Source organism: Chanodichthys erythropterus, chromosome 18 (assembly GCF_024489055.1).
Source record: "Chanodichthys erythropterus isolate Z2021 chromosome 18, ASM2448905v1, whole genome shotgun sequence".
Taxonomy (NCBI): domain Eukaryota; kingdom Metazoa; phylum Chordata; class Actinopteri; order Cypriniformes; family Xenocyprididae; genus Chanodichthys; species Chanodichthys erythropterus.
Window position 1 is genome coordinate 25,436,414 of NC_090238.1, and position 26,906 is coordinate 25,463,319.

General features: G+C 36.2%; 2 protein-coding genes across 3 annotated transcripts in view; both read left to right on the plus strand.

The window, feature by feature from the left end:
* The first annotated feature begins 1,364 nt into the window (after positions 1-1,364).
* ehd4 (EH-domain containing 4) lies at positions 1,365-15,086 on the plus strand. Its single transcript, XM_067367520.1, has 6 exons — positions 1,365-1,793; positions 3,196-3,372; positions 6,208-6,305; positions 9,650-10,062; positions 11,791-11,955; positions 13,559-15,086. The coding sequence occupies exons 1-6, from the start codon at positions 1,564-1,566 to the stop codon at positions 14,114-14,116; spliced, it is 1,641 nt and encodes a 546-aa protein (XP_067223621.1). The 5' UTR covers positions 1,365-1,563; the 3' UTR covers positions 14,117-15,086.
* Positions 15,087-16,627: 1,541 nt separating this feature from the next.
* sptbn5 (spectrin, beta, non-erythrocytic 5) overlaps positions 16,628-26,906 on the plus strand; it is a 34,676-nt gene continuing 24,397 nt past the window's right edge. The window contains exons 1-10 of one of the 2 annotated variants that reach the window (XM_067367318.1): positions 16,628-16,763; positions 17,857-17,998; positions 19,755-19,922; positions 20,087-20,203; positions 20,971-21,128; positions 21,248-21,476; positions 23,527-24,161; positions 24,843-24,981; positions 26,047-26,273; positions 26,558-26,711. In XM_067367318.1, the coding sequence (XP_067223419.1) occupies positions 17,876-17,998; positions 19,755-19,922; positions 20,087-20,203; positions 20,971-21,128; positions 21,248-21,476; positions 23,527-24,161; positions 24,843-24,981; positions 26,047-26,273; positions 26,558-26,711 (1,950 nt within the window). In that variant the 5' untranslated portion in view covers positions 16,628-16,763; positions 17,857-17,875. Of the gene's footprint in view, positions 16,764-17,856; positions 17,999-19,754; positions 19,923-20,086; positions 20,204-20,970; positions 21,129-21,247; positions 21,477-23,526; positions 24,162-24,842; positions 24,982-26,046; positions 26,274-26,557; positions 26,712-26,906 lie in introns of those variants that run through there. The other variant, XM_067367320.1, reaches the window with a different exon arrangement.

Consider the following 26,906-nt stretch of genomic DNA (forward strand, 5'->3'; position numbering starts at 1 on the left):
TAAGATATTGTTGATGAAATCCGATGGCTCAATGAGGCCTGCATTGAGAGCAAAGCCACTGAACTTCTCAAGGTCCATAAAGGTACTAAAAACGTATTTGAAACAGTTCATGTGAGTTCGGTGGTTCTTAATATTATAAATTGACAAGAATACTTTTTGTGCGCCAAAAAACCCCCAAAATAACGACTTTTCAGCAATATCTATATGGGCAAAACACTGCTTCAGAGCTTTACGAATCGAATCAGTGAATCGGAGCACCAAAGTCACGTGATTTCAGCAGTCGTTTGATAGGAGATCCGAATCACTTATTCAAAACAAAAGATTCAAAAAGCTCAGAAGCTTCATGAAGCAGTGTTTCCAAATCGGCCCATATAGATATTGTTGTAAAGTTATTTTTTTTTTTTTTTTGGCGCACAAAAAGTATTCTTGTCACTTTATAATATTAAGATAGAACCACTGAACTCTCATGAACTGTTTAAAATATGTTTTTAGTACCTTTATGGATCTTGAGAGTTTGAATGGCTTTGCAGGCCTCACTGAGCCATCGGATTTCAACAACAATATCTTAATTTGCGTTCCGAAGATGAAGGAAGGTCTTACGGGTGTAGAACGACATGATGGTGAGTAATAAATTACATTATTTTCATTTTTGGGTGAACTAACCCTTTAAGAAACATATATTATTAGACCCATCCTAGAAGGGTCAAAAACCGTGCCGCCTAAACCACACCCGTTTGACATGTAATCCTTGCCAAAAACGTTTTTATTTTTATTAAGGGGCATGTGGCATATTTGTTCTCTATTTATTTCAAATCCATAGAATAAAATATTTTACGAAATATAAAACATTTTAGATAACTACAGTTTTAAAGTTCACTGCAGGCGCGTTCACATTTTAAATATATTGGGCATTTTGCTCCGAGCCCTGGTGAATTTATACTACTGTAATAAAATAAAATACTGTTATTTCATTGCTTACCACTAGGTGACGTAAATGCACAAGGTTGGTTGCACTATGGAGTACTTGGTCTGTTCTGCTAATATATAGCGGGGAATTTCAGTCACATATAAACAACGTAACTTAAAAGTGCGCCAGTCCATAATCTGGATTCATTCAAAAGAGACACACTAGTAATGCTCATTCGCCTTGTTTTAAAGTGCTTCTTTTAAAGGTTTTAAATATTCTGCTGCGCCCTGCTCGTCTCCACAGAAAAGAACTAGCAGTCAGCAGCGCCCAATGGAGTGCCTACAGATTCACTGCGCCCTAACAACAACTCCTCCCTAACAACAGCGGGAGATACGTCAGTGTAGCTCATGAATATTCAAACACAGAGTCATGAGAAAGAGCGTCACATAAAAGGATACAGGTGAGGTCACGGCGACAGACACACAGCTGGACGCTACGCGCAGAGGCCAGTAGACAGGCTAGTGTTGCTACTGAAACAAATAAAGGAAATAAACAAGGCGGAAAAAAAAAACTGGAACCGTTTTAAATTCCTCCAGTATAAAAAAGGGAACTAACTTGCATCACGTATAAAAGAAAGCTCTAAGAAGAACGGCAACATGTTCTCTTGGGTAAATAAGGAACAGGGTGGAAGAAACAAGGAGGGCGACATGTTTCAAACAGTGACAGAAGGACTTCAGAGTCTTTATGCTAAAAAACTGCTACCTTTGGAGGAAACCTACCTCTTCCACGACTTCCACTCACCGGCTCTGGAGGAGGCGGATTTCCATAGCAAGCCCATGGTCCTCCTGGTGGGACAGTATTCCACTGGGAAGACCACTTTCATAAGGTAAAACGCATTGCTTTGACAGAAAGTCAACACTTCAGCAAAACACTTGGTATAGTTTTCTGCCTGTGAATGAATGAATAGTTGGTAGCACTTTATTTTAGCGTCCTTGTTTCACATTTTATACGTATTTACTATAGTAATAACAGTAAAATATGCAAAATTACATGCCACTAACCCAAAAACAAACCCCAATATTAACACTATACATGTTGTTAGTACTCAAATGTGTAATTACACTGTAATAAGGACACCTTAAAATAAGGTGTAATCGAATAGTAATGTCTAGCAAGCCAAGAAGGGCTTTATATTATTAGACACGACTATATTTATTGTGACTTATTTATTTATTTTTAATTACTCATAGAACAGCACGTACACTACATGTGTTAAGTTTAGTACAGTGAGCTCTTTGTGGTTGCTGCCACATGCTGCAAACCCTTGCAAGTAGTTGTGTAAAACAGCTTATGCCAGCTCACATAGTCCATTCATCTGTGAAGAGATGTTGAAGGCTGGAGAGAATGCAAACAACTCATAAAAGCATCATTATTCTTCTTATTGACTTTTCACTGTAGGTCAATACCATCCAGCTTTAATGTCTGTGCTGGGTCTCATCAGATCCTGTTCTAGACAGGGAGTCTCTGAATAAATAAGAAAAACCAGTAGCTCTGTGATTCATGTTGTACTCCTCTTAAAGTAGAACTGGCTTATTACTAACTCAGCCTTTTATAATGAAACATTAGGTCATAATTGGAAATGATGGATGTTTAAGGCTAAGTATCGTATTCCAGTCTAAAGAATTATGAAGTGCACAAGTTTCTAAGTATTTAAGTACTTGTTTGTATAAGTGAGTATGAAAAGCCAATACAAATTATTTTTGTATTATTTTTCTAAACTCTCCCCCATAAAACAGTTTTCAGGTCAGTGTCTCTTCCTCTTACATGAGCACTGAGGAGAAATTCAGCCATATTTAACAATGAATGCAGTCTGATTCATAATTCCCTTATGTTTATGTTAGATTTGAAAGACAAGCCATGTGTGTTTCTTTGTTCGGAAACCTTTGACACTTTCTTATCCTCTGGCAGGATGTGGTAGGAATCTATGGTTTGGCTAGGAAGTTACAGGAAGAGTGAGACTGATGGATAGGTCTGTTTTCACATTCTAGCCATCGTCTAATGGTTATGTGCCACTGTTTACCTTTGATCCTTGGTCAGCTTTGATTTTATTGACTGTCTTTATCTTACTGCATTCTGTCTCAACCTAAAGGTAGCGCTGTAAAATATTCCATTCGTTGTATTCTCACCTAACCGTGACGTTTTGTTGTTAGCCTGTGCTGTCACATTAATTCTGCCGCTCCGGTCGACAAAGAAGTGGTTTGTTAATACTTAACCTCTCTCTCCTGCAGGTATCTTCTGGAGCAGGATTTTCCAGGGATGCGAATTGGCCCTGAACCAACGACAGATGGATTCATAGCTGTGATGTACAATGAGAATGAGGGAGTTGTTCCTGGAAATGCCTTGGTTGTGGACCCCAAGAAACCTTTCCGCAAGCTCAATGCATTCGGAAATGCATTCTTAAACAGGTAATCCCTACTATTTGTAGTATTATTTAACATGGCATATTAAAAGGATAATTCACCCAAAAATGAAAATCATCATCATTTACTCAGCTTCATGTCATTCCAAACCCATAAGACTGTAATTTATCTTTGAAGCACAAATTAAGATATTTTAAAATGAAACCTGAGTTATTTTTGTCCCTCCATTTAATGTTAATCCACCTAAATTTTGACACAGAGATCATAAAAGTAATATATTTGAATTTGAATTTAGGCTTTTATTCTGCTGGACTGGCTTGATGCATGAGAACCAATGTGGTTTGTTCTTGCACTTCAAGCAAGCATGTTTATGTTTACCCATTTTTGGGCAAACTAACCCCATAGAAAAACGGATGTCAAGCTTGAACCAGGTTGTTAAACATCATATCATTTGGCAGGAAAATCTAGAATGTGGGCACATATTCTTGTCTGCTACATTCTGTAACGGATGTCCCTCTTGCCCGTGGTGTTGCCAAAACAAGGATTTTCCATTATCTTGCCCTGGCAGTGGCATAGGATAAGAAGGAAATCTGTCTGTAATGGCACAAGTACAGTTCAAGGTTTACAGTATAATTATAAAAAGACCATGCATTCACGCTAAATACACATTATGTCACAATGCTTTGTAGTTTTGTATATCGCTTCCTTTCCATAAGGGTTTACATGTTTTTCAACATGGCACATTCTGCAGCTCATTCATTTTCCTCCTTTCATCCCACACAACCTGTTTTTCTATTACAGGCAAATATTTTCCACAAACAGAGTGTCTCAAAAACTGTGTAAAGGGTCACTTCTTTTAGGTAACTATAACTGTTGCATGAGCTTCCACAAGTTTTAATGTTTAATTTTAGAACCTAGACAGTTAGACAAAGGATTTTCCCCCCCATTTGCTGGATATTTATGTGGAGGGGAAATGGGTAAGTACTTCTTTGACAGTGACCACTATAGAGGTCAAAGGCACACTTGACAGAGAACATCTCCTCTCCTCCAGAGGAACCTCAAAACAATGCACTTCGTTTCCTGTGGATCTCGTTGTGCGTCATGTGATGGCACGTTTAGGCACAGCAGGTTCTTTCTCTCATTCTCGCTACGCTTTTTATCTACTGGCTTTTTGAATAAAATGCATGTGTCATTTTCTTGAAAATGAAACTTGTTTGAATGTTTCTTCCTCAATTTCTCAACATTTCCTTCTGCTTTGCAGCTGACAGGTGATGTTCGATCACAGATGTTGCAATTTCCTCTTAGGTTTTGTTTTTTAAAAAAGATAAATCCTCAAATTCACTTGAGACAATGTTGCAATCTTAACATTATCATAATGGAGATTTCTAGATATTATATTAAATAATAGTTTTAGTTACATTTAGAAAATTGTATTATTCATTTGTTGAATATCTGAGCGTTTTTTCTAAAAGGTTGCCCCTAGGTTATGGAATAGTTTACCACTGTCCATTAGACCTCAGTCAACATGTTTAAAAGCAGCACTGACAGCACTGTGTTCTGGATGGATGCAGTGTCTTATTTATTTATTTTTTAGGTTTCATGTCTTATTTATTTCATAAAGTTGGTCTCTGTTAAGATGCGGTCATTAGCAAAATTTCAGCTGAATTCTGTGTGCCAAAAAGGTTTATTTTCAATAATGTAGCAATCAGTGTTGGGGGTTACGCATTACAAGTAACTTGAGTTACATAATCAGATTAATTTTTCAAGTAACTAGTAAAGTAACGCATTAATTTTTCAATTAAATATATTTTTCAAATAAGCAACGCAAGTTACATTTTCACATTTATTGACTGACAGCTCTCCTGTCTCCATGTTGAGAAAAATAGTGCAGAAGTGGCATGTGCGTGGTGTAAACATGATGGTTATTGTGGTTCTAGACTAAATTTAAAAAAAAATACTTTAGATTAGATTTACAAATAAGAGTGTTGAACTTCGATCTATTCTTCTTTAATCCAGAATGGCAGCACAGCTGAAAGGTTTGTTTGAGCTGCGCCCTCTACTGTACAGGTGTAAATATGCATTTCCTTCAGCCTGAGGGTTATTCATTTCACTTTTGGTGTAAAAGGGCCTTTAACAATTTGTTTGTTGTTATTAAAAAACAAACAAGCAAGCCCAGCCAAGGTGAGAAAAAGTAACGCAAAAGTAATGTAATGCATTACTTATCATAAAAAGTAACGCAATTAGTTACTTTCTTAGGGAGTAACGCAATATTGTAATGCATTACTTTTAAAACTTACTTTTCCCAACACTGGTAGCAATATATGAAGAACAGCTCACACATAAACCACTTTCAAGTCAATTTTTGTTTGTCAGCCAAAGTTTGTGTGACCAACTTGAACCTGAGCAAAATCTCATTTTATTTTGTATTTTTATACTCATTATTCATCATTGAAGAGTATCCCATTGTTTTAGGCTTGATTCTTTTATCTTTGAAAACATTTTGTACGAAAGTGTCTAAGCTGTTTCCCATGACTGAGATCAAACAAGTCACCCGACAAATGTAGTGATACTACCAGTATTTCCGGTGATAACATGAGGTGATGAACTCTCACCATCTGTCTTGTTAGGTTCATCTTTACTTGTCATAAAAAGTAACGCAATTAGTTACTTTTTTAGGGAGTAACGCAGTATTGTAATGCATTACTTTTAAAACTAACTTTCCCCAACACTGGTAGCAATGTATGAAGAACAGCTCACACATAAACCACTTTCAAGTCCATTTTTGTTCGTCAGCCAAAGAGTTTGTGTGACCATAATTAGTACTACCAATATTTCCGGTGATAACATGAGGTGATGAACTCTCTCCATCTGTCTTGCTAGGTTCATCTGCTCGCAAATGCCCAACCAAGTTCTGCAGAGCATTAGCATCATTGACACACCTGGGATCTTGTCTGGAGAGAAGCAGCGCATAAGCAGAGGTCAGTGGCTTCAATGCTTACTGTACAGGAAGATGTTCATTCTGCTCTTTATAGTGCCTTAGAGCCAGTCCATCCTGTACTGTGTAATAAACAAAGGCCGGGAGTTACGCACAGACTTGGTCATTTGGCCACACACAAACAATGGGATATCAAATGACAAAATGGACTCCATCAAATGCACCTCTTTATTTCTTTGACAGTTTTCTTAAGTTCTCTCCAAAGATGTTTATTAGAGAATAGCCATTCGTTCAGGTAAAACTAATCATCTTAGTAAAGTGAACAAGATAATGTCACATGATCAACACAGCATGAACTGTGCTGCTTAGCAGGCAGAATTTTTCATTCTGAAGTCTCTGTGGCAATTTCTCATTGAAAATAGAGTTGTTACAGCAGGGAGAATGGTTAACTCCCTAGAGGACTGAAGCTCATGTTCCAAGAATAAGGAACAATCATAATGCATTAGTTTTCATTTTAGTCACCAGATCTGGCCTGTTTCGTTGTAAATTTCCTCTGTTGTTTCTGTCCCTGTCTCCCATTACATGACACAAGCAGACACTCTGGAAACCCTGATGAGACTGTGGTGTTATGATGTCAGCATTTCTCGCTTTCTTTTTTCCTCTTTTTGCAAGCATGAGTGTAGCTTGCCAACTCACTTCTGGGTTTACATCAGAGTTCTGGTAGCTCAGTATGTAGATAGTGTTCATGTGTTACAGGATCATCAATAAACAAAACAAGCTTGCTTTGTTTACACATTTTTTTTTTTTTAATTAAGAAGGCAGAGCACTTCTGAGATGTGGCCAAGCAGTTTTTAACAGTTGTGGAATATGTCTGTGTATGCTGTATAATTGTTATCTATGAAAATGCACAGCAGCAGAGGTACAGTATGACGCGAGAGGGTCTGCAAACTGTAGATTAGGCCTGGTGGCGGAGCCCACAACTGCACAAATGTACGGACGCAACTTCGGCCATGAGGGATAAGACACATGGGCGTTCCACATCTGTTCCTGCTTTAGCGCCGCTCAGCTGAGGCTGCATTCCTCTTATGTTAGCGTCTCTGACACATCTCACGATGCACCATTGGTCTTGTGCATAAAATCATATTTGATTTTTAATATGACTATGAATTTTCTACCAGACATTTGTGTTGTGGCTGCTTTAAATTCTGATACATATTGCATTTTTTAGATTTATAAACGAGGCCAACATATTTGTATTTAGGCTGCTCGGAGTGGTTAAATAATTATGGGAAATAATGCTGGTAAGTTGACGACTTCTGGTGTTATACAGTACAACCATCTACTTTTTTTTCTACAATTTTAAACTATACTTTCAGTTTGGACTGTTTAAAATGAACTATGAATACTTAGAAATTGTAAAATATTTAAAAAGAAATTATGAATAGTTGTAGGACCCAAGATATAAACATCCCCTTTCACATTTAAATAAATTTGAACCTAAAATCTTGATTTTTATTTTAAATAAAAGTAAATTTTGAGTGAGGAAAAGCCTGTTTTTCCTTTGTATTAAGTTGCCTTACATGGAATACCATTCCCACAGTCTAAGCATTGAGCTCCTCCTTTGTAAAATCTTGGCAGAACTTTCTGTAAAAATTTTTAAAGTGATGTGTAATCCATGCCATTGTCGTTGGAGCAGCGTAATTTCCTCATGACTGTTGGGTGGTTGGATACTCTGGATCTTGTTGCTTAAAATGAATTTATCAATATATGTACTTGCTTATAATGAGCTATGTGTGAATGGGGGCTGAAATGATGTTCCTGTGTGATTATGAGATTCTCATGGTCACACCTGGTCTGTGACCTGTGCACTGATACAAGGCTTGAAAACTGATCGTTACTCCTTTCTCTCTTTCAATACCTGTTTCTTCCAGCTACAGAAAGAAAGGTGTAACCATTATTTATGCATGAAAGACAGTTTAAAAAATTTTCCAGTTGGGAAATATATCAATTTCAAATGAATTTGTGTGTGATGAATTTGTGAGTGTTTTAACCCCTTAACTGTCACCCCCTGTTTGAGACATGAAAACGCACTATCCAAATCTAAAAGCTTGTAATGCAAGAATGCTTTGGAATATAGACATATATTGACATTTTGGAATATTGACGTTTTAAATAAGACACTCAGCAGATTATTCCTGAAGTGAAAGCACTTCAAAAAAAAGTATGAAAAAGTTATGGAAGTTTATATTTACTGTAAATCAAATGTAATAAACATTTTTATTTTATTTTATATAAAATATATATTTTATCAAATATTTTTTATCAAATCAAAGCCATATGTCTAAACAAGTTGTGTTCCAAATTTGAAGTTGATATCACAAAAATTGAATATCCCATTAAATTTTGTTTAGGTGCTGTACCAAAAATATCCATTGAGTGTCACACACATTTCTTTGAAATATTTTTGATGCATTCTTCTGTAACAAATGTATACATTTCTATTCAAATGTACGTTCTATCACATAACAATCACCAAATATGGAACCTTGAGACTTTGAGAAACCTTGAGAGTTTCAATATAAAATTTGTATCATGAAACCTGACACCGCCCACTAGGGGTGGAGCCGCTAAAAGAATGAAAGTACCATTTCTATGGTAACGCAAGTTCAATTTCAAAACGGTTTTCACAGGATGAATTTTGAGTTTGTAGCTTTCGAATGATACCTAATTTATGATTAGAAAATATGTTATATGAAAAAAAATTTCTAAATAAGAAGAGCGCCAAGGACAGTTACAGTTAAGGTTAAATATGAATTTTGATCTTATCTATTTTTATTCAATTATGTTATTTTAGAAAGTTTATTTATAATATATTATATTATGTATATTTTATTATTCTATCAGGGTTTCCCGAACTGGGGTTTGTGAGTTGATGAAAAGTGAATAATTAAATCATGAAAAATATAAATTAAAATTAAAAAATAAAACAATGAAAATAAAACTCTAAAAAATATGAACTTAAAATATGAAAATGTTTTACTTGTTTACCTGCCTGTCATGTGACCATTAACCAACATCAGAAAACCATGAACATGTGAATGTGCTGTTAAATTAAAATATATAAAGATATTAGCTTAATATCTCAAGGGGGTTTTTCAAGTAATTGTTTTAGGTCAAAGGGATTGGCTGAAAAATGTTTAGGAATCCCTTTATCATACCATAAGTTTTTGTATTATGTTATTTTATACTGTTATTTTGCTACTGTATTTTTACATCTCTATGGTGTGTTATGAATGTGATACACTCAATTCATTTTCCCTTACCTCGGCAATGAAGTATACAGTATTTCAATTCTTATTCTGTTCTTTTGACATTTTTCCACTACAGGCTACGATTTCTCTGAGGTTCTGCGCTGGTTTGGAGAGCGAGTGGACCGCATCATTCTCCTATTTGACGCCCATAAGCTGGACATATCTGATGAGTTTTCTGAAGCGATCAGAGCTTTTCGTGGCCAGGATGACAAAATCCGTGTGGTATTGAACAAGGCCGACCAAGTGGATACTCAGCAGCTGATGCGGGTTTATGGTGCACTGATGTGGTCGCTGGGAAAGGTGATCAATACTCCAGAGGTGGTGAGGGTCTATCTCGGCTCTTTTTGGGCCAAACCTCTCCAAAATGCAGACAATCGACGTCTCTTTGAAGCTGAAACACAAGATCTATTCAGAGACATCCAGGGTTTGCCTCGCAACGCTGCCTTGCGTAAGCTGAATGACCTCATCAAAAGAGCTCGCCTTGCCAAGGTAGGCTGTCTAACTAGTTTTAATGTTAAGGTCTACAAAGAAATGCATTTTGACACTTTTTAAAATTGGTTAGCGCCATTTTTATTATTGTATCATCAGAGTATTAGTAAACTCTGTGCTTAATATCTGCTAACACTTTATTTTGATGGTCCATTCTTCTGACTATAAGTAACTACATTCTAGTAATCCAAACCCTAACACCTAACCCTAACCTAATAGTCAACTACAGTCTACTAGTAGTCTAATGAGAGTTAGTTGACATGTAGTTGCAAATATATATTTTCTCTATATTTTAATTTAAATTAATTTAAAAAAAGGAAAACTAAAACCAGTCATACATAAAATAATATACATTTATAATAATAAAGTTATATGCCCCTCAAATTTGATTTCAGTTGTCAGTATATGCAGTAATGATAGTACAGTAGGTCATTGTTACTATCTAGATTGGTAGTAACAGTCCCGTCTTTATTGTCTTTATTGTGTGTGATATAAAATAAAAAGTGCTTTAAAAATTCTTTGAAGGTCCTTGAACCTGGTGTTCATGAAAGAATGTGAACAATAATATTTATACATTATATATTATTTATACTTATTTTATATATATATATATATATATATATATATATATATTATTTATAAATAATTATTATTAATTTTTAAGATCTTAAATGGTTAAAACCCATGCTGAAACTTTCCAGTATCGCTGCTCATTGTGTTATTTTGTCTTGTGTTTGACCTTAGTTCAACCACTATTGTTTTTGGCTGACTGCACTGTACGAACTTACACATTGTGCCACATGAGCTCCAAACAACACAGCCTGGTTGCGTCTTGCACTTAAATCTGGACAGTATAAACAATTCACTTATGGAACCATGACAGAAAGTGTGTCTTATCTCTTCCGCAATATTTTCCAAACACATCCAGCAAACAGGAATCCTGCAGCCCTGTGCATGCCTTCCTGTAATGGTAAAGCCATGTGAGGCAGTAAAATGCCTTCTCCATCTCCTGGAAAAGCCCAGAAAAGTCCCTTTCCTTGGTACAAAGGAATGTGTGTAATGTGCTCAAAGAGAGCACAGCCCTTATTTTTCCTAACCTCTCCACCCCACTTAGTCTTGCCACTCGTCATGTTTACGCCTTTCCTGTCCTCCTCGAGCCGCCAATCATCCTTAAGAGGAATAAACATAGCATAAAAGGAAAAAGCCCAGCCTTAATTTAGATCTCTTGTGGTGTACTTCCTCTATATTGAGGAAAAAGTTTGTATAAACACAGATGCTTTTGAATGTTCCTTTGGCATGGGCATTTCCAAGGTGTAAACACAGAGATAGTGTTTGATTATGCAACCGTTCTAGAGTAGCAGGAGGTGGATGTCATGTGAGAAAAATGGTCCGCCCCAAATGGAAAAAAATGGAAAAAAGACCGCCCCCAACCCCATCACTGATATTAATCCTGTGCTTTTTAATACAACTTCAAGCATTGTGATATCATTTGACCTCTTATTTTATTTTTAACTTACATTTTATATCTAGTTTGATCTGATATTGTCACTGTGCTACGTCTTGTGTGTTATAATGTATCTTACACGTACAGACTAAATATTAGGTCAGTGTAATTTATTAAAAAAAAATGAATTAAATAGAAAGAAAATAATTATTATAACAATATGACACATCTGCTGTTTATCAACATTGGAACTTACTAATTATAATTTGCTGTGTGTTTTATAGGTGCATGCTTACATCATCAGCTATTTAAAGAAAGAAATGCCCTCCTTGTTTGGGAAAGAGAAGAAAAAGGAGGAGCTGATTGCCCACCTACCTGAGATCTATCAGATACTACAGAGGGAGCACCACATTTCACCTGGAGATTTCCCTAATGTTATCAAAATGCAGGTAAGACCTGGCCTCTGTCCATGGAACTTGGGTAAATATTAGATGTTATATTACCGCTTCTACTGTTCACAAAGTAAACAAAACTAACCAGGATGTGAGCTAACCAGCACTTTTTTTTTTAAATAAAGCTGTTCTTGCATGAATACAATTTCCAACAACTGCTGGTTATTAATTTATGTTAATTGGTGCACATATGCATGATGGATTCCAGACTGTAGATCTGAGGAAAGTTTATTTTATACAGTGTTTTAGCTCAAAGTTTGAGTCCCTGAGGGGGCTGCTTGATTCAGAGCCCTGCTGTTGTCTGTAGAGAAGACAGACTGCATACTTTCACTTTCTTCAGGTTTTGCCTGAGGTTGTTTACCCAGCATGACTCTCAGTAGACTCTAGCCCCACATCAGAAATTGCATTGAATTATGCCTGTATGTGAAAACAAGACACCAGTCAAGCACTGTAATGCAGTTTCACTTTTTTTCCAGAAATTAACAGGCACACATCTCATATTCAGTCTTTCACTTTTTATGAAAAAGACAACAGTCATATTATAGTCAAATATACTAATATTGGCAATTATTGACTTGCACATGCACTAACAAAGAACTTTCTGACCAGACAGCTTCCAGGCAGCACTTGAAAGATAAAGGCCATGCTCTAAATAGACCATAGCTCCAACAGGCAACATTGATTCACTCCAGAATTAGACATCATATCACTGAACTAACCACTTGGATGCCTTATTTTGTATGCCCTACTTCTCAGTCATGATCTATAAACATACATTATTAAAAGATTAGTATACTTTCAAATGAAAATTACCTCAAGCTTTACTCACCCTCAAGCCATCCTAGGTGTATATGACTTTCTTCTTTCTGATGAACACAATCAGAGATATATTAATAAATATCCTGACGCATTATAATGGCAGTGAACGGGACCAACGAGTATGAGCTGAAGAAAGTGCCTCCATCCACATCCATCCATTATAAACGTACTTCACACGGCTCCAGGGGGTTAATAAAGGCCTTCTGAAGCGAAACGATGCATCATATTTAACTTATGAAGAAAGTGTAAAAACTCTCACAGTTCAAAAAGCTTACGCTACGTCCTACGCCTTCCGTATTCAACTTACTGAAAAAGCTTAACTGACGTGATGCCAGTTCCTTTTTTTCGTAAGTTGAATATGGAAGCTAGATATTTTACTTCATAACTTGTTAAATATGGATATTTTTCTTACACAAACACATCGCTTCACTTCAGAAGGCCTTTATTAACCCCCTGGAGCCGTGTGGAATATGTTTATGATGTGGAGGAGGATGTAGATGGTTGGTCTCGTTCACCGCTATTATAAAGCTCAGATGTGACAGGATATTTATAATATTTCTCCGATTGTGTTCATCAAAAGGAAGAAAGTCATATACACCTAGGAGGCTTGAGGGTAAGTAAAGCTTGGGGTAATTTTCATTTGAAAGTGAACTAATGCTTTAAAAATTATAATAAATAATGAAACAAATATATTCATATAACCCAGTCTGTTAATGCTATATTATAACAGAAACTTTAATTTGACATTAAATGTCTCCCTCTGTCGCATCTACTAATGTAGGAGCAACTGCAACACTACGACTTCAGCAAGTTCCCTTCTTTGAAGGTGAAGTTGATTGAATCTGTGGACAGAATGTTGTCCACCAAGATCTCAAGCCTGATGAACATGATCCGAGAGGAAGAAAACAAACAGCCGTCTCAGATGGTAATGGGTGGAGCCTTTGAGGACTCGTCCGACGGGCCTTTTGGCCACGGCTACGGTGAGGGTATCAGTGCAGGGGCTGACACTGAGGACTGGATCGTAAGTCGTGACAAACATCGCTACGACGAAATCTTCTATACATTGATGCCTGTCAATGGGAAGGTAACTGGCATCAATGCCAAGAAGGAGATGATGAGTTCTCGCCTGCCCAACACTGTACTGGGAAAGATCTGGAAGCTGGCAGACTGTGATAAGGATGGGATGCTGGATGATGAGGAATTTGCTCTCGCTCAGCACCTTATTAGGATCAAACTGGAGGGATTTGAGCTCCCCGCAGAGCTACCAAATCACCTAGTGCCTCCGTCGCACAGGAAGAACCCCACCGCAGACATCTTGTACAACCACATGGAGGATTGAGCACCGTCATATCTGTATATTCATGAGCCAGCTGCTAGCACAAAGTGGCCTTTGAAAAATGAAGTCTTATGAAAATGAAGTTTTATTGGTTAAGTCATCTTATTCAGTAATGCTGTTGATGGTCAAAATTAGACATTAGACTTCTGTGAGCTTCATATGCCTAAGATTGAGTAGGTTGGATTGGAGTTAATGAACAAACATATTGAAAGACACGGCATACCAATTTAAATTACAGCCAACAGAATTATATGGTTAATTTTATCCCTGATCTTATGTTATTTCGCCATGTACTTGCAGATTGTGAAAACAGATGGAAGCGCAGTTGTAGATCATTTATGTATTGTAAGATGTCGTATTACATTTCATATGAAATAAAAATTGTAGTTGCTAAGTGTGCATAACAGCACTAACACACTATCGCAGAGGAACTGACAGAATTATCCATTCATCTCACTCATTTTGAGACAGTGTGAATATCCACAGATGTTACCTAGCTGTTCAATTCATTTTGCAGCACAATACAGTTTTTTTTTTACATCAGTGTTTTCGTATGAACTTGAAAATGATTGCGTCATAATCCTGAAATAGACTCTTTATGGGGAAATTGAGACAGTATTCAGTGTGTCATGATGCAATTAAAATTATGCTCATTATTAATCTTTTAGATTGACCTTTTTAATAGAAAAATACTACATATACTTTTTTTTTCTCACACTGGGTGTTACATATTTTTTTATATTGAATTACATGACATTGAATAAATTTTACACATTAATAACAGCATTATACTGAACAGCACTGAGTTTTGCCAAAGTGTTTTGTTGTGTAATATTTGTCTGACACTGACTAGTTAGTGAAGAATTATAGTAGTATATAGCAACAAGCATTTAAAGAAATATACAACTTAACTTAAATATACAACTTAATAAAATTAACTTATACGTTTAAAAAAAAAAAAAAATCTACGAAACTACTCTACAATTTCAGTTTTCAGCAGAGACACTAGTGTCCCATTACCATGCTCCTTCCTTAGTGGGGATTTCTTTTGAGAGATTGGCAATCAAGGGTTAGTTCCCTTCATCTTCGGATCACAAATTAGGATATTTTTGATCAAATCCGATGGCTCAGTGAGGTCTGCATCGCCAGCAATGGTCTCAAGATCCATAAAGATACTAAAAACATTTTTAAATCAGTTCATGTGAGTACAGTGGTTCAATCCTAATATTATAAAGTGACAAAAAAACAAAACGACTTTTTAACAATATCTAGTGATGGCCGATTTAAAAAAACTGCTTCATGAAGATTCAGAGCTTTATGAATCGAATAAGTGGTTCAGAGCACCAAAGTCATGTGATTTCAGCAGTTCGGCGGTTTGACATGCGATCCAAATCACTGATTTGACACAAAAGATTCATAACGCTTCGAAGCAGAGTTTTGAAATTGGCCATCACTAGATATTGTTAAAAAGTCATTATTTTATTTTAATTTTTTTGGCACACAGAAAATATTGCTTCATAATATTAAGATTGAACCACTGAACTCACATTAACTGATTTAAATATGTTTTTAGTACCTCTATGGATCTTGGATCTTGGATATATATATATATATATATATACATATATATATATATATATATATATATATATATATATATATATATATATATATATATATATATATATATACATATATATACTGTAAACTTGTTTTTTAAAATAACTATTTTGTTTCTATAAAATATTTTAGAGAAAGAGAAAACATCAAATTAAATAGTGTTATTATTATCTTTCTGAGGTGCAAAAGAACTTCTGTTGTATAATGAAATCAGTTTTCATTATGAAAACTCCATTATGATGTATATACATTAATACATTATTATACTGATGAAACTGTGTATGTTAAACATTGTTACAGTAACCATATGTACATTTTAACTAATATATGTAGATTGTTTCTGTCAGCTCCGAGGTAGATTACATGAACTAGACTGTGTAATTTGTTGTCATAATGTCAGCTTTTATGGCATGTGAACATGAAAGATCATTGTGTTTATCTGTGAAATTAAGTGATTACAGCCATTCTTTTCATGTTTTTGGGACACTTAAGCACATTTATAGGTGTTTGCTGGGTGCTGCCTATACTTTAATGTGCCTTTGACATAACCTCCAATCATCTGTTAATGTATAATTCATTGTAAAAAGAATTTTTTTTTAAAAAGAAATAAGGGAATGTAATAAATGTTTCAATTTCAAATTAAAATTGTGTTTTACATTATTTTGAACTTAGAAATCTTGTGTACTAAATCTTTTTTGAACAGTAATTTTAGCTGTTTCAACCCTGAATCAACATTACCACTGGCATGGCTGTTCCTGGACAGGCATATAGAGAGGTGTGTGCTGCTGAATTGCATGAAACAGTGAATATGACTGCAACCTTTGCCCCTAAAGTAGCACATTGCCAGGTGAGTGAGAATTACCCTCCCTTTCAGTTCATTACAACAGCATCAAAGTTCAGTTCAGTTCCTCAACACTGATCAGTCTCAAAGAGGATTTATCGGATTACTCTCAAATCATGAATTTTTGCCATGATGAAAGCCTGTAATTATCTTTGACTGTTTAAGAGTTGAAAACAAACCTTGAGAAGGGTAAGTGAATTCAAAGTTTATTGTATGCTGTGCATACTGACAAAATATGTCATACTTTTTACAAGTTTTTGAAGTAGTTGTACAAATGACAACATGGCTATCACTGAATCTGCTGCCTGTTACGGAACAGTTTTACAAAAAAAAACTAAATGTTTTTTCTATTTTGAATTGTTTGCAATGATTTGTAATATTACAGTATAACTGCATATATTTATTTTAATCTAGCCCCCAGTTTCACTGGCAAGGCTTAAGCCTAGTCCTAGACTAAAATGCATATTTGAGCTGTTTCAACTGAAAGCAACTTACACTGACATATCTAAAAGTCTCAAGATGCACACCAGCAATATATATATATATTTTTTTCTAAGGCGCATTTATAACAGCTACTTAAATGTCATAATTAAACTAAGGCCTAATCCTGGCTAAATCTAAGCCCTGTCTGAGAAACCAGGCCTAGATTAAACAAATGTCAAAATTGAATTGTAAATATGGATATAAAATAATATATATATTTTCTATATAGGTATAATAGCACCATAGTATTAAGATGCCATAGCTACTAAGATTATGTTATAAGTGTAACATCAGAAATTGGCCAGTTTACTATTTATATGTAATCCTTGATGACAAGGTATTTATTTGATGACTGATACAGTGATTTGGTTGAATACAGTGATTTGACCACCTGATTTGGAAATGCAAGGTATTTTTATGATGCTTTAAAATTTGTCTATAAAATCAGTACATAATTACACTGTCAGCAGGAGAGGCATGATTGCCCTGATTCTTTCACTTCCTCATTAATACCAGAGAACAAAGTAGATATATATAAATATATATATATATGTATATATATATATATCTATCTATATATATTTTTTTTATTGGTGCTATTCTCTTTTATTTTAAATTCCCCAAAAGTTCTCAAAAAATCCAAATGCAAAGGCCTCACCAGTCATGTGTATGGCTTAATGTTTAAGCCCATCTTGGGCAGCTATTTATTGTAAATGAACAAGCTCTAGTGAGGGACATGTGGTGAAGCTGAAATATGTATCTTTGAAACATTAACATGCATTTTTCATATTGTCATCAGGAGCTGACACAGTCAAGAGATGTTTAAACAGGGAGATGGAGAGGAGTCGGATGGCCGATTCCGAGAGCTCCAGGAGCAGCGGATGACGGTGCAGAAGAAGACCTACACAAAATGGATGAACAGTGTCTTTTCAAAGAATGGGGTAAGAACAGGTCCTCCCAAAGCCTTCCTGAACCTCAATGCTAGCTCAGGCAACAAGATTTACAGCCAGTGACAACAAAGCACAAACAACGCTCAGACGTAGCTTACATTTTCAATGATTCACACTTTTACCAATTGTTATTATCCAGATATGGCTATCTATAAATGATATAAATAATCCACCTAGTTTAATCAGATATCGGTTGATGATTCAGCAATCCATTTGCGCAAACATTTGTGATTCATGACTAGATATCACAATAAATCAATAAATAAATGTTAGTAAAAGTGACTCCAGTCCTGTGACTTACTTTACTTCATGATGTAATGTGCTCAGTCCAGCATGATTACCGCTAGTTGTGAACCCTTGAACCCAGTTAAGGTCATAATTATTTTAATCATTGTTCATTACATTACCACCTATATACTTTATGTTCTTGTCTTATGATAAGGGGACGGTATTCAAGTACTCAAGTCAGATCACTGTTTTTCATAAATACACACTTGCAGATGAGTTTAATAATAATAATGAATGCATGTTGCAGGTACACATAAAGGAAACGCAATAGTTAATTGTTATACACTGTCACACAAACCTTTTGTGACAGATCAGCACAGGGCCTGGAAAAGCACAGATGATTTACCATGTAATGCACAGTCTTACATCAACATTACCAATATTAGATTTAGGAAGGAAATAGTACCGCCTTGACTGTCATCGCATGTTTTTTATACCAGATATTTCCACTGCATATGTCTCCCTTTGCATGTTATGTTTAACAGTGGTTACATATTACCTCCGTTCATACTTACTGCCATTGTTGTGTAAAGTGAGAGACTTAACTTACAGAATAAACACTAACAACAGGAGACAAGTGGTGCTACAACAATTATGCTTGGCTTGTTAGAGCACACAAATATATTAATAGCTCTATTCAGGCAGCTGTCTGAAAGAGTGACATGTTTTTAAATGTTTCCCTTTCCTTTTCCCCTTCCTCATTTGCTCCTGTGTATTGTTTTGTATCAAACGACACTGTTCATAACATGTTTATGATAAAAGGTCATGCTGATTATTAAAAAATACTAAATATTGCTTTCTGAGAAAATAAACTCCACCCAAACACACAGCAGTGTGTTTCAGTTGACAGTCAGTTATATGTAAAAAATTAGCAGTTAGCTGATACCATCTCTCTTGCTTTCAAAAGTAATTATGAAAGCTACAAAAAAAAGTATGTAAAAATTTCAAGCAGATTTTATTTTTTTATCATTGATCTTGAGTGATGAACTACATCTCTGAGGACCTACCAGAGGAGCAGGGTGTGCTCTAAGCTCCCTTGGTTTATTCCCTGGGTAAGCAGAACCTATTGGAGGCAGTAAGCAGATCTGTTCAGAGACATCAGATTCCCACAACACATGGATTAGGGAGTGGTTGCAAGGCTCTTGCTTGAAAGCTGAGAGCAGGACAGCTTTACTGAGAGGAGTCTGACTCAAGTCATAGTGGAATACAGTGGCTATTAGCCAAGCAGGATGTTAAAACAAAGCCAACTGTTAATTTCATGCCAAAACTTGTTTAAAACTGCCTATGATGCATAAAACAAATGCAATTATTGGATTTTAATAAGTATTTCACTGTCACCTGAGACAGACGGTATGCAAACTTACTTGTTTACATCTATTGTCTTTCCACTTTATGACTGCATAAACTGGGTGTGGTGGAAATGTGTGTAATTCTCTTTTAATGTACATGCACTTTAAAGGAAAAGGTTGTCTTGACTGATGTATTTACTGAACTAAGAACTGGTGTGCATCTCATGCGACTTTTGGAGCTCATCTCTGGGGAGAAACTGCCCACTCCCAGTCGACGCACTCTAAGAGTTCACTGTCTGGAAAACAACAGCAATGCCATTACCTTCCTTAAAACTAAGGTACACTGAAAGTAAAGAAGTACAATGCAAATATAAATCTTTGAAAACACATTGTTTTCACAAAGTAACTTCTTAAAAAGTAAACTATAAACACTTAGAAACTAATAAGTGATATACTTGATAATCGTAGTTTATTCTTTTCCTCTCTGTTTATCTTCATATAGATCCGCGTAGATCTGATTGGTCCGGAAAATATTGTGGATGGAGACAAAACCCTGATCCTGGGTCTAATTTGGATCATCATTCTCCGCTTCCAGATTGGAGCCATCAATCTTGTTGAGGTAAGGCCTTGAGAGTGGCTCCTGTAGACACTCTTAATAGCAAAAGGTGTGTTTGTCACTCTGGCCCTGTTTCCACCTGGTATTAAGATGCGTTTTGGTCGATCGGATCACAAGTAGACGAGGTAGACACATTCCTGTTTCCACCTGGTATTTTAATCCATCTCTTTTGTCCACTTTCAACCACTTCTGACCTGATTTCTTCGAGCGGAGGGTCTATGGGTGGTTAAACGTATGGGTATATTCAGATCTTTTGATCTAATTGATAAAATAATCTTGCACAATTTACATATGAACGGGCCTGGAGACGACGGAAAAACATACAGAGAGCATCAGCTTTCGTTTCTGCTCTGACAGCCGCAATACCACGTCAAACACTGTGAAGAAATCAGGAATAGTGAGAGAACACTGTGCTTGGTATTTTCATCTTCAAACCAAATTTTAGGTTTTTCATCTTCAAACCAAATTTGGCTCTTCACAGTTTAAATCCTGTCTAGCACTCACTTTTCATAATGTCTATGCGTTAGGTCAGTAGGTGGAGAGTGGGTGGCTTTTAATGGCTGTTAAAACACATTTGACCACATGAGCAATCTGGTAAAAAATGTGTTTTCAACTACCTCTGGGATTGATTGAAAGTGGACAAGCTCAAAACGTTTTACACCCTGTTTGCACCTGTATTTAGTGTTATCCACTTGTGATCCAATCATCCAAAACACATCTTAATACCAGGTGGAAACAGGGCCTCTGTTTACATTCTCTTTTGGTTTCAGGCTGGTGGTGATGCCAGTGCTGCACGGCGCTCAGCCAAAGAAGCTCTGTTGATCTGGTGTCAGCGTAAGACTGCCGGTTACACCAATGTCAATGTGCAAGACTTCTCAAGCAGCTGGAGAGATGGACTGGCCTTCAATGCTCTAATTCACGCCCATCGGTAGTTATTTTGAGTGGATAGCACTTTCTTTTAATAAGGAACATAGTTTGGCTAAGGTCAGTATTTCAAGTTTCCTTTCCACAAATTCAGTCTCATGATTTATGATAACACTGTTCCAGGCCTGATCTTTTTGATTACAACCGACTACGCCAGGATGATGCAAAGAGGAACCTCACCCATGCTTTCGCTCTGGCAGAGGACGAGTTTGGTATAATGCAGCTCCTGGATGTGGAAGATGTCATGGTGCCCCATCCCGATGAGAAGTCTATCATGACTTATGTCTCTCTGTACTACCACTACTTCTCCAAAATGAAGCAGGGCCAGACAATCCAGAAGAGGATAGCTAAGGTTAGTTAGCAAACACATGTAGTTTAAAGAAATGTAAAATGTTATGGCAAGCATCACTATTACTATTGCTCATACTTTGGTATTTAGTCACGATGTAACACAAGTAGCGACAGATCTTTTCTTCCATATTTTAACCTCATTTAGAGAGAAATGAGTTATTGAGAAGAAGAAAAAAGGGGCAGGGACTTGGTTCTATTTACTGGTTGTTGATTGGATGGAGGTAGATCTGAATGTGAGCTTGAAACACATTCTTGTTGTAAGAAAGGAACAGGTTTGGATGAAATGATTGGAGAAGTTCGCCATATGTCACCAGAGAGCTGTCTGTCATTATACTGTTGTTTTAACATGTTTGGATGAATCATTAACAATAAAATCAATAACGTCCAATTAAAAAATGCATTTAGAAAATAAATATGGAATTTATAATTCTTCCCATTCTCCTTAACACAAACAATATGGAATTAAAAAAGAACATCATTGATACCTCAAATAGTGTGGTGTGTTGAGAAATGGTGTGCACCTACTTTTCTAAGCAATCAGCTTATTAGGTTCACCTGCCGAAAAAAAAAAAAAAAATCCCATAAACTCATACTGAAGGCGAGACCCAAGCCATATCTATATTTACTATTTACGTAAGTTATTTGACCTGCACTAATTCCAAAATAGTTATTATTCATATAAGATTTATTCCCTTAGGCTCGGTTTGGAATACCATAGATGTGATTATTTAGAGAGATATGCACTTTTTTTTTGGTCCACTGGGACAAAGCAATATTACATGAGCATGTCCTTCCATGCACATTTACACAAAGCTTTTTGGGAAATGTCAAGCACTGGCACCCTCTGTTTGTGAAAGTATGAACTGCAGCTACTGCAATGTTGAATGAGGACTCTTATCTCAGAGACTCTTTAGGATTAGTGGATTTGACTGTGGGTCAAAAGGAGGAGCCCTGGTCTTAATCAGATCAGCATAACTCTGGGCTGTAAATTCTGCTAAACAAGAGAGTTAGTTGCCTGCGTTGCATAGTCAAGAAACAGCTTTTCGGATAATGTTGACAATATGGAGGAAGACGTTCTCAGATACTCTTTGACAAACAGGAGGAGTTGATCCAGCAAAGATGAGCTCAGAGGTCAGACGATGCCATTAACATGCCGGCAGGATACACATGGAGAAAAACATGGGCGTGAAGTGTCCTGTTCTGCCTGTGCAGTAAGACACTTTCACTCACCACCATGTCCACAAGTGTGAATAGAAATACTGGTATGTGTTGACTGGGTCACAGCTGTGGAGTAGTGTTAGCTGTCACAAAAGTGTATTAAACAATGACAGACAGATCTCGTCAGATGGATGGATGGGACAAAGATAAGCCCAGCCAGGCTCTGAGATGTCAAGACTCTGTGTTCATTTTATGGTAAGACTGCCAGCTCTCAGGTGTGACACAGTTGGGATACCAGATGACAATGGCTTTCAGTGGCTCTTTCAGCAGTGAGTGGCTGCGATGGCAGAACATGAGACACACAATTATTGAGCCGCAAAGGAGTTTTCCAGAAGTGGGAAAGGTGTGTATTAAGTAGATAGATGTAGTGTAGCTGAACAGGAACCCAAATCACCCATCCTTCAGTGCAATAGAACTTGTGATCAAAGTATATTCTATTTCTGTTATTATTTAGTGGTTAATACCTTTTTTTTTTTTTTTTTTCCAAACTTGTATTACTTTCTTTCTGCTATGAAACATTTTAAAAAATAATCTGAGGAATTATTCAACTGTTTTTTGTCCATGCAATGAAAGTCAGTGGGGTACAAAACCACATTGGACACTATTGACTGTAATTGTATGGAGATATTTTCTTTTGTATTTTTAAAGAAGAAAGAAATTCATACAGGTTTGAAATGACATGAGGGTCAGTATATTATTAAAAAAGTTTTATTTTTAGGTATAGTATCCTCTCTATATGGTTTAATGCTGACTGTTCTTTCATTCATCTGCTTCAACATCAGTGTTTTTTAAAATATGAAGATTATTTCTGTTGACCTTCTCTCTGCATGCAGATTGTGGACCTTCTGAAAGAGCTGGATGATATGAAACGTGTGTATGAGAGCATGGTGTCTGACTTACTACGCTGGATCAAGACCAAGGTGGTGAAGCTCAATGACCACTCCTTCCCCAACTCCCTGCGAGAAATGCAGCATTTGGTGGCTGCCTTCAAGACATACCGCACTATTGAGAAGCCTCCGAAGTACCAGGAACGGGGGACCATCGAAGCTCACCTTTTCATCTTGCGAACCAAGCTGAGGGCAAACAACCAGAGGGACTACATTCCTCCAGAAGGCAAGACCTTGGGAGATATCGAAAGGAATTGGACCTTGCTTGAGCGAGCAGAATACCAGCGAGAGCGGGATCTCCAAAGTGCTCTAATAAGGTTAGAACAGCTGGAACAGTTGGCCCAGAAGTTTGGCCGTAAGGCTACGCTGAGGGAGAGCTACCTGGAGGACACTCTGCAACTGATTCAACAACAAGAACTGGGAGGGCTGCAAAGACTGGAGGAGGCTGAGAAAGCAGCTCGCAGACTGGAGGCCCTGGGAGCAGATGTTTTGGCTCGTGAACCACGTTTCCGCGCTTTAAGTGAAATGGCTGCTGTCATTGAGAAAGAGAACTACCACAGCAAGGCACAAGTGATTCGCAGGTAAAGGGGCAAAGAATTGCAGGTTCTTTATAATCACTTACTGAAACAAGCTATGACTATTTTTCATACCTTTCAAAGACATGTCGAAACATGCAGTTTTTTTTTTTTAATTCATATTGATGCTACGTTTTTACTCATTTTGGCTATTGCTTATTTGTAGACTAAAAAGATTAGCATAACACATGGCAAAACTTGAGTCATTTGTTAAAGGGATAGTTCACCCAAAAATTTAAATTTTATCATCATTTACACACCCTCAAGTTGTTTCCAACCTGTATAAGTTGCTTTCTGCTGTTAAACACAAAAGATATTTTAAAGAATGTTGATAGTCAAAGAATTGATGGTAGCAACTGACTTCCATAGTAGGACAAAAAAACACTATGAAAGTCAATGGCTACCGTAAATTGTCTGGTTACCAACATTCTTTGAAATACCTTCTTTTGTGTTCTACAGAAGAAAGAAACTCAAACAGGTTTGGAACAACATGAGGGTGAGTAAATGATGACAACATTTTCATTTTTGGGTGAACTATCCCTTTAATCCTTAGGAATGTGGATATCGAAACTGACTTTGCATGACTTTTTTTAAGTAAAAACCAATTTAAAGGTGTAGAAGCATTTAATAGAAAATAATCATAGATAATATGTGCTTATTATGTCATTACTGTATTGTGTGTTACAGGCAGATGGATATCATGAACCAGTGGAAAACTTTGCAGCAGCTTCTGCAGCAGCAGAAGGAATATGTTGGAGATGCTGTGAATACATTTGCTGTCCTCAGAGACATTGAGTTAATATCTCAGGACCTCAGGGAATTACAGGTGAATGGGTCATACTGTAGTATATATATATATGTATATATACAGTACAGTCCAAAAGTTTGGAACCACTAAGATTTTTTATGTTTTTAAAAGAAGTTTCGTCTGCTCACCAAGGCTACATTTATTTAATTAAAAATACAGTAAAAACAGTAATATTGTGAAATATTATTACAATTTAAAATAACTGTTTTCTATTTGAATATATTTCACAAAGTAATTTATTCCTGTGATGGCAAAGCTGAATTTTCAGCATCATTACTCCAGTCTTCAGTGTCACATGATCCTTCAGAAATCATTCTAATATGCTGATCTGCTGCTCAAGAAACATTTAATGTGTACAATTGTACAAAATATTTGTGTACAATATTTTTTTTTTCAGGATTATTTAATGAATAGAAAGTTCAAAAGAACAGTGTTTATCTGAAATCTAATCTTTTGTAACATTATAAATGTCTTTACTGCCACTTTTGATTGATTTAATGCATCCTTGCTGAATAAAAGTATTCATTTCTTTAATTTCTTTTAAAAAAAATACAAATTCTTACTGACCCCAAACTTTTGAACGGTAGTGTATAATGCTACAGAAGCTTTGTGTTTCAGATAAATGCTGTTCTTTTGAACTTTCTATTCATCAAGGAATCCTGAAAAAAAAGTACACAACTGTTTTCAACATTGAAAATAATCATAAATGTTTATTGAGCAGCAAATCAGCATATTAGAATGATTTCTGAAGGATCATGTGACACTGAAGACTGGATTAACGATGCTGAAAATTCAGCTTTGCATCACAGGAATAAATTACTTTCTCAAATATATTTAAATAGTATACAGTTATTTTAAATTGTAATAATAATTCACAATATTACTGTTTTTTACTGTATTTTTAATTAAATAAATGTAGCCTTGGTGAGCAGACGAAACTTCTTTTAAAAACATAAAAAATCTTAGTGGTTCCAAACTTTTGGACTGTACTGTGTATATATATATATAAACAGACATTCTCACTGAGCATTATGAATTTTGAATATATAATGAATGTTTAATATATTTAATTCCTGTTTAAAGGCCCAGGCAGATTCCTCTGACATAGGAAAACAGCTGCCAGAGGTGGTAGCCCTATTGCAAAAGCAGGACTTGCTAGATGCTCAGATCATCTCACTTGGAGAAACCCTGAATGCCATTAGCAGCAGCAGTGCCTTAAAGGTTAAACACCAAGGTGCCACAAAAGTCCAGAGAGAAATTAAAGATCTTAATGGCCAGTATAACTCCCTACTGGGTCTCAGCAAGAACAGGTAAACACTTTAAACCCATCTGATTGTTCTAGAATCCATTTTAGTTGTGGACATATATACGACTGATTCTAAACTGAGTACAAAATAAAAAAAAATAAAAAAAATGTGACAAGTATTATATACTTAGACACATATCTAGACTTACAGAAGCTAGACTGTAAGTTAAATGAAATGCAGACAGGATTGTTTACTGTGCAATTTTACTATTGTAGAAATGGTTTTAAAAAAATTGGCTATGGAAATATACTGTACAGCAATAACATTGTCTGTTCTTGTCAAAAAAGGAGAAAAGCTCTTGAGGGACAGCTGAAGGTCTTTGAGTTTTTCCATGATTGTGAAGAAGTGGAAGCATGGATATATGAGAAATGGGTCCTCTCACAGGCTGCATCTCTGGGGAGAGACCTCAGTCAAATTCAGCAGGCCATTCAGAACCATAAGGTATGTGGCCATCACATACTCACATACATGCTATAATAAAATACCAAATTCAAGAATCAAAGAAATACATTACTGTCCATAAATGCTTATTGATACTTAATGCTGTGTTTGGCACTACTATGACAGAGAACAGACTAACATTGCTTAACCTCAGTGAGACTGGATCAGAGCTACTAAGATTAGCAAAAATGGCTA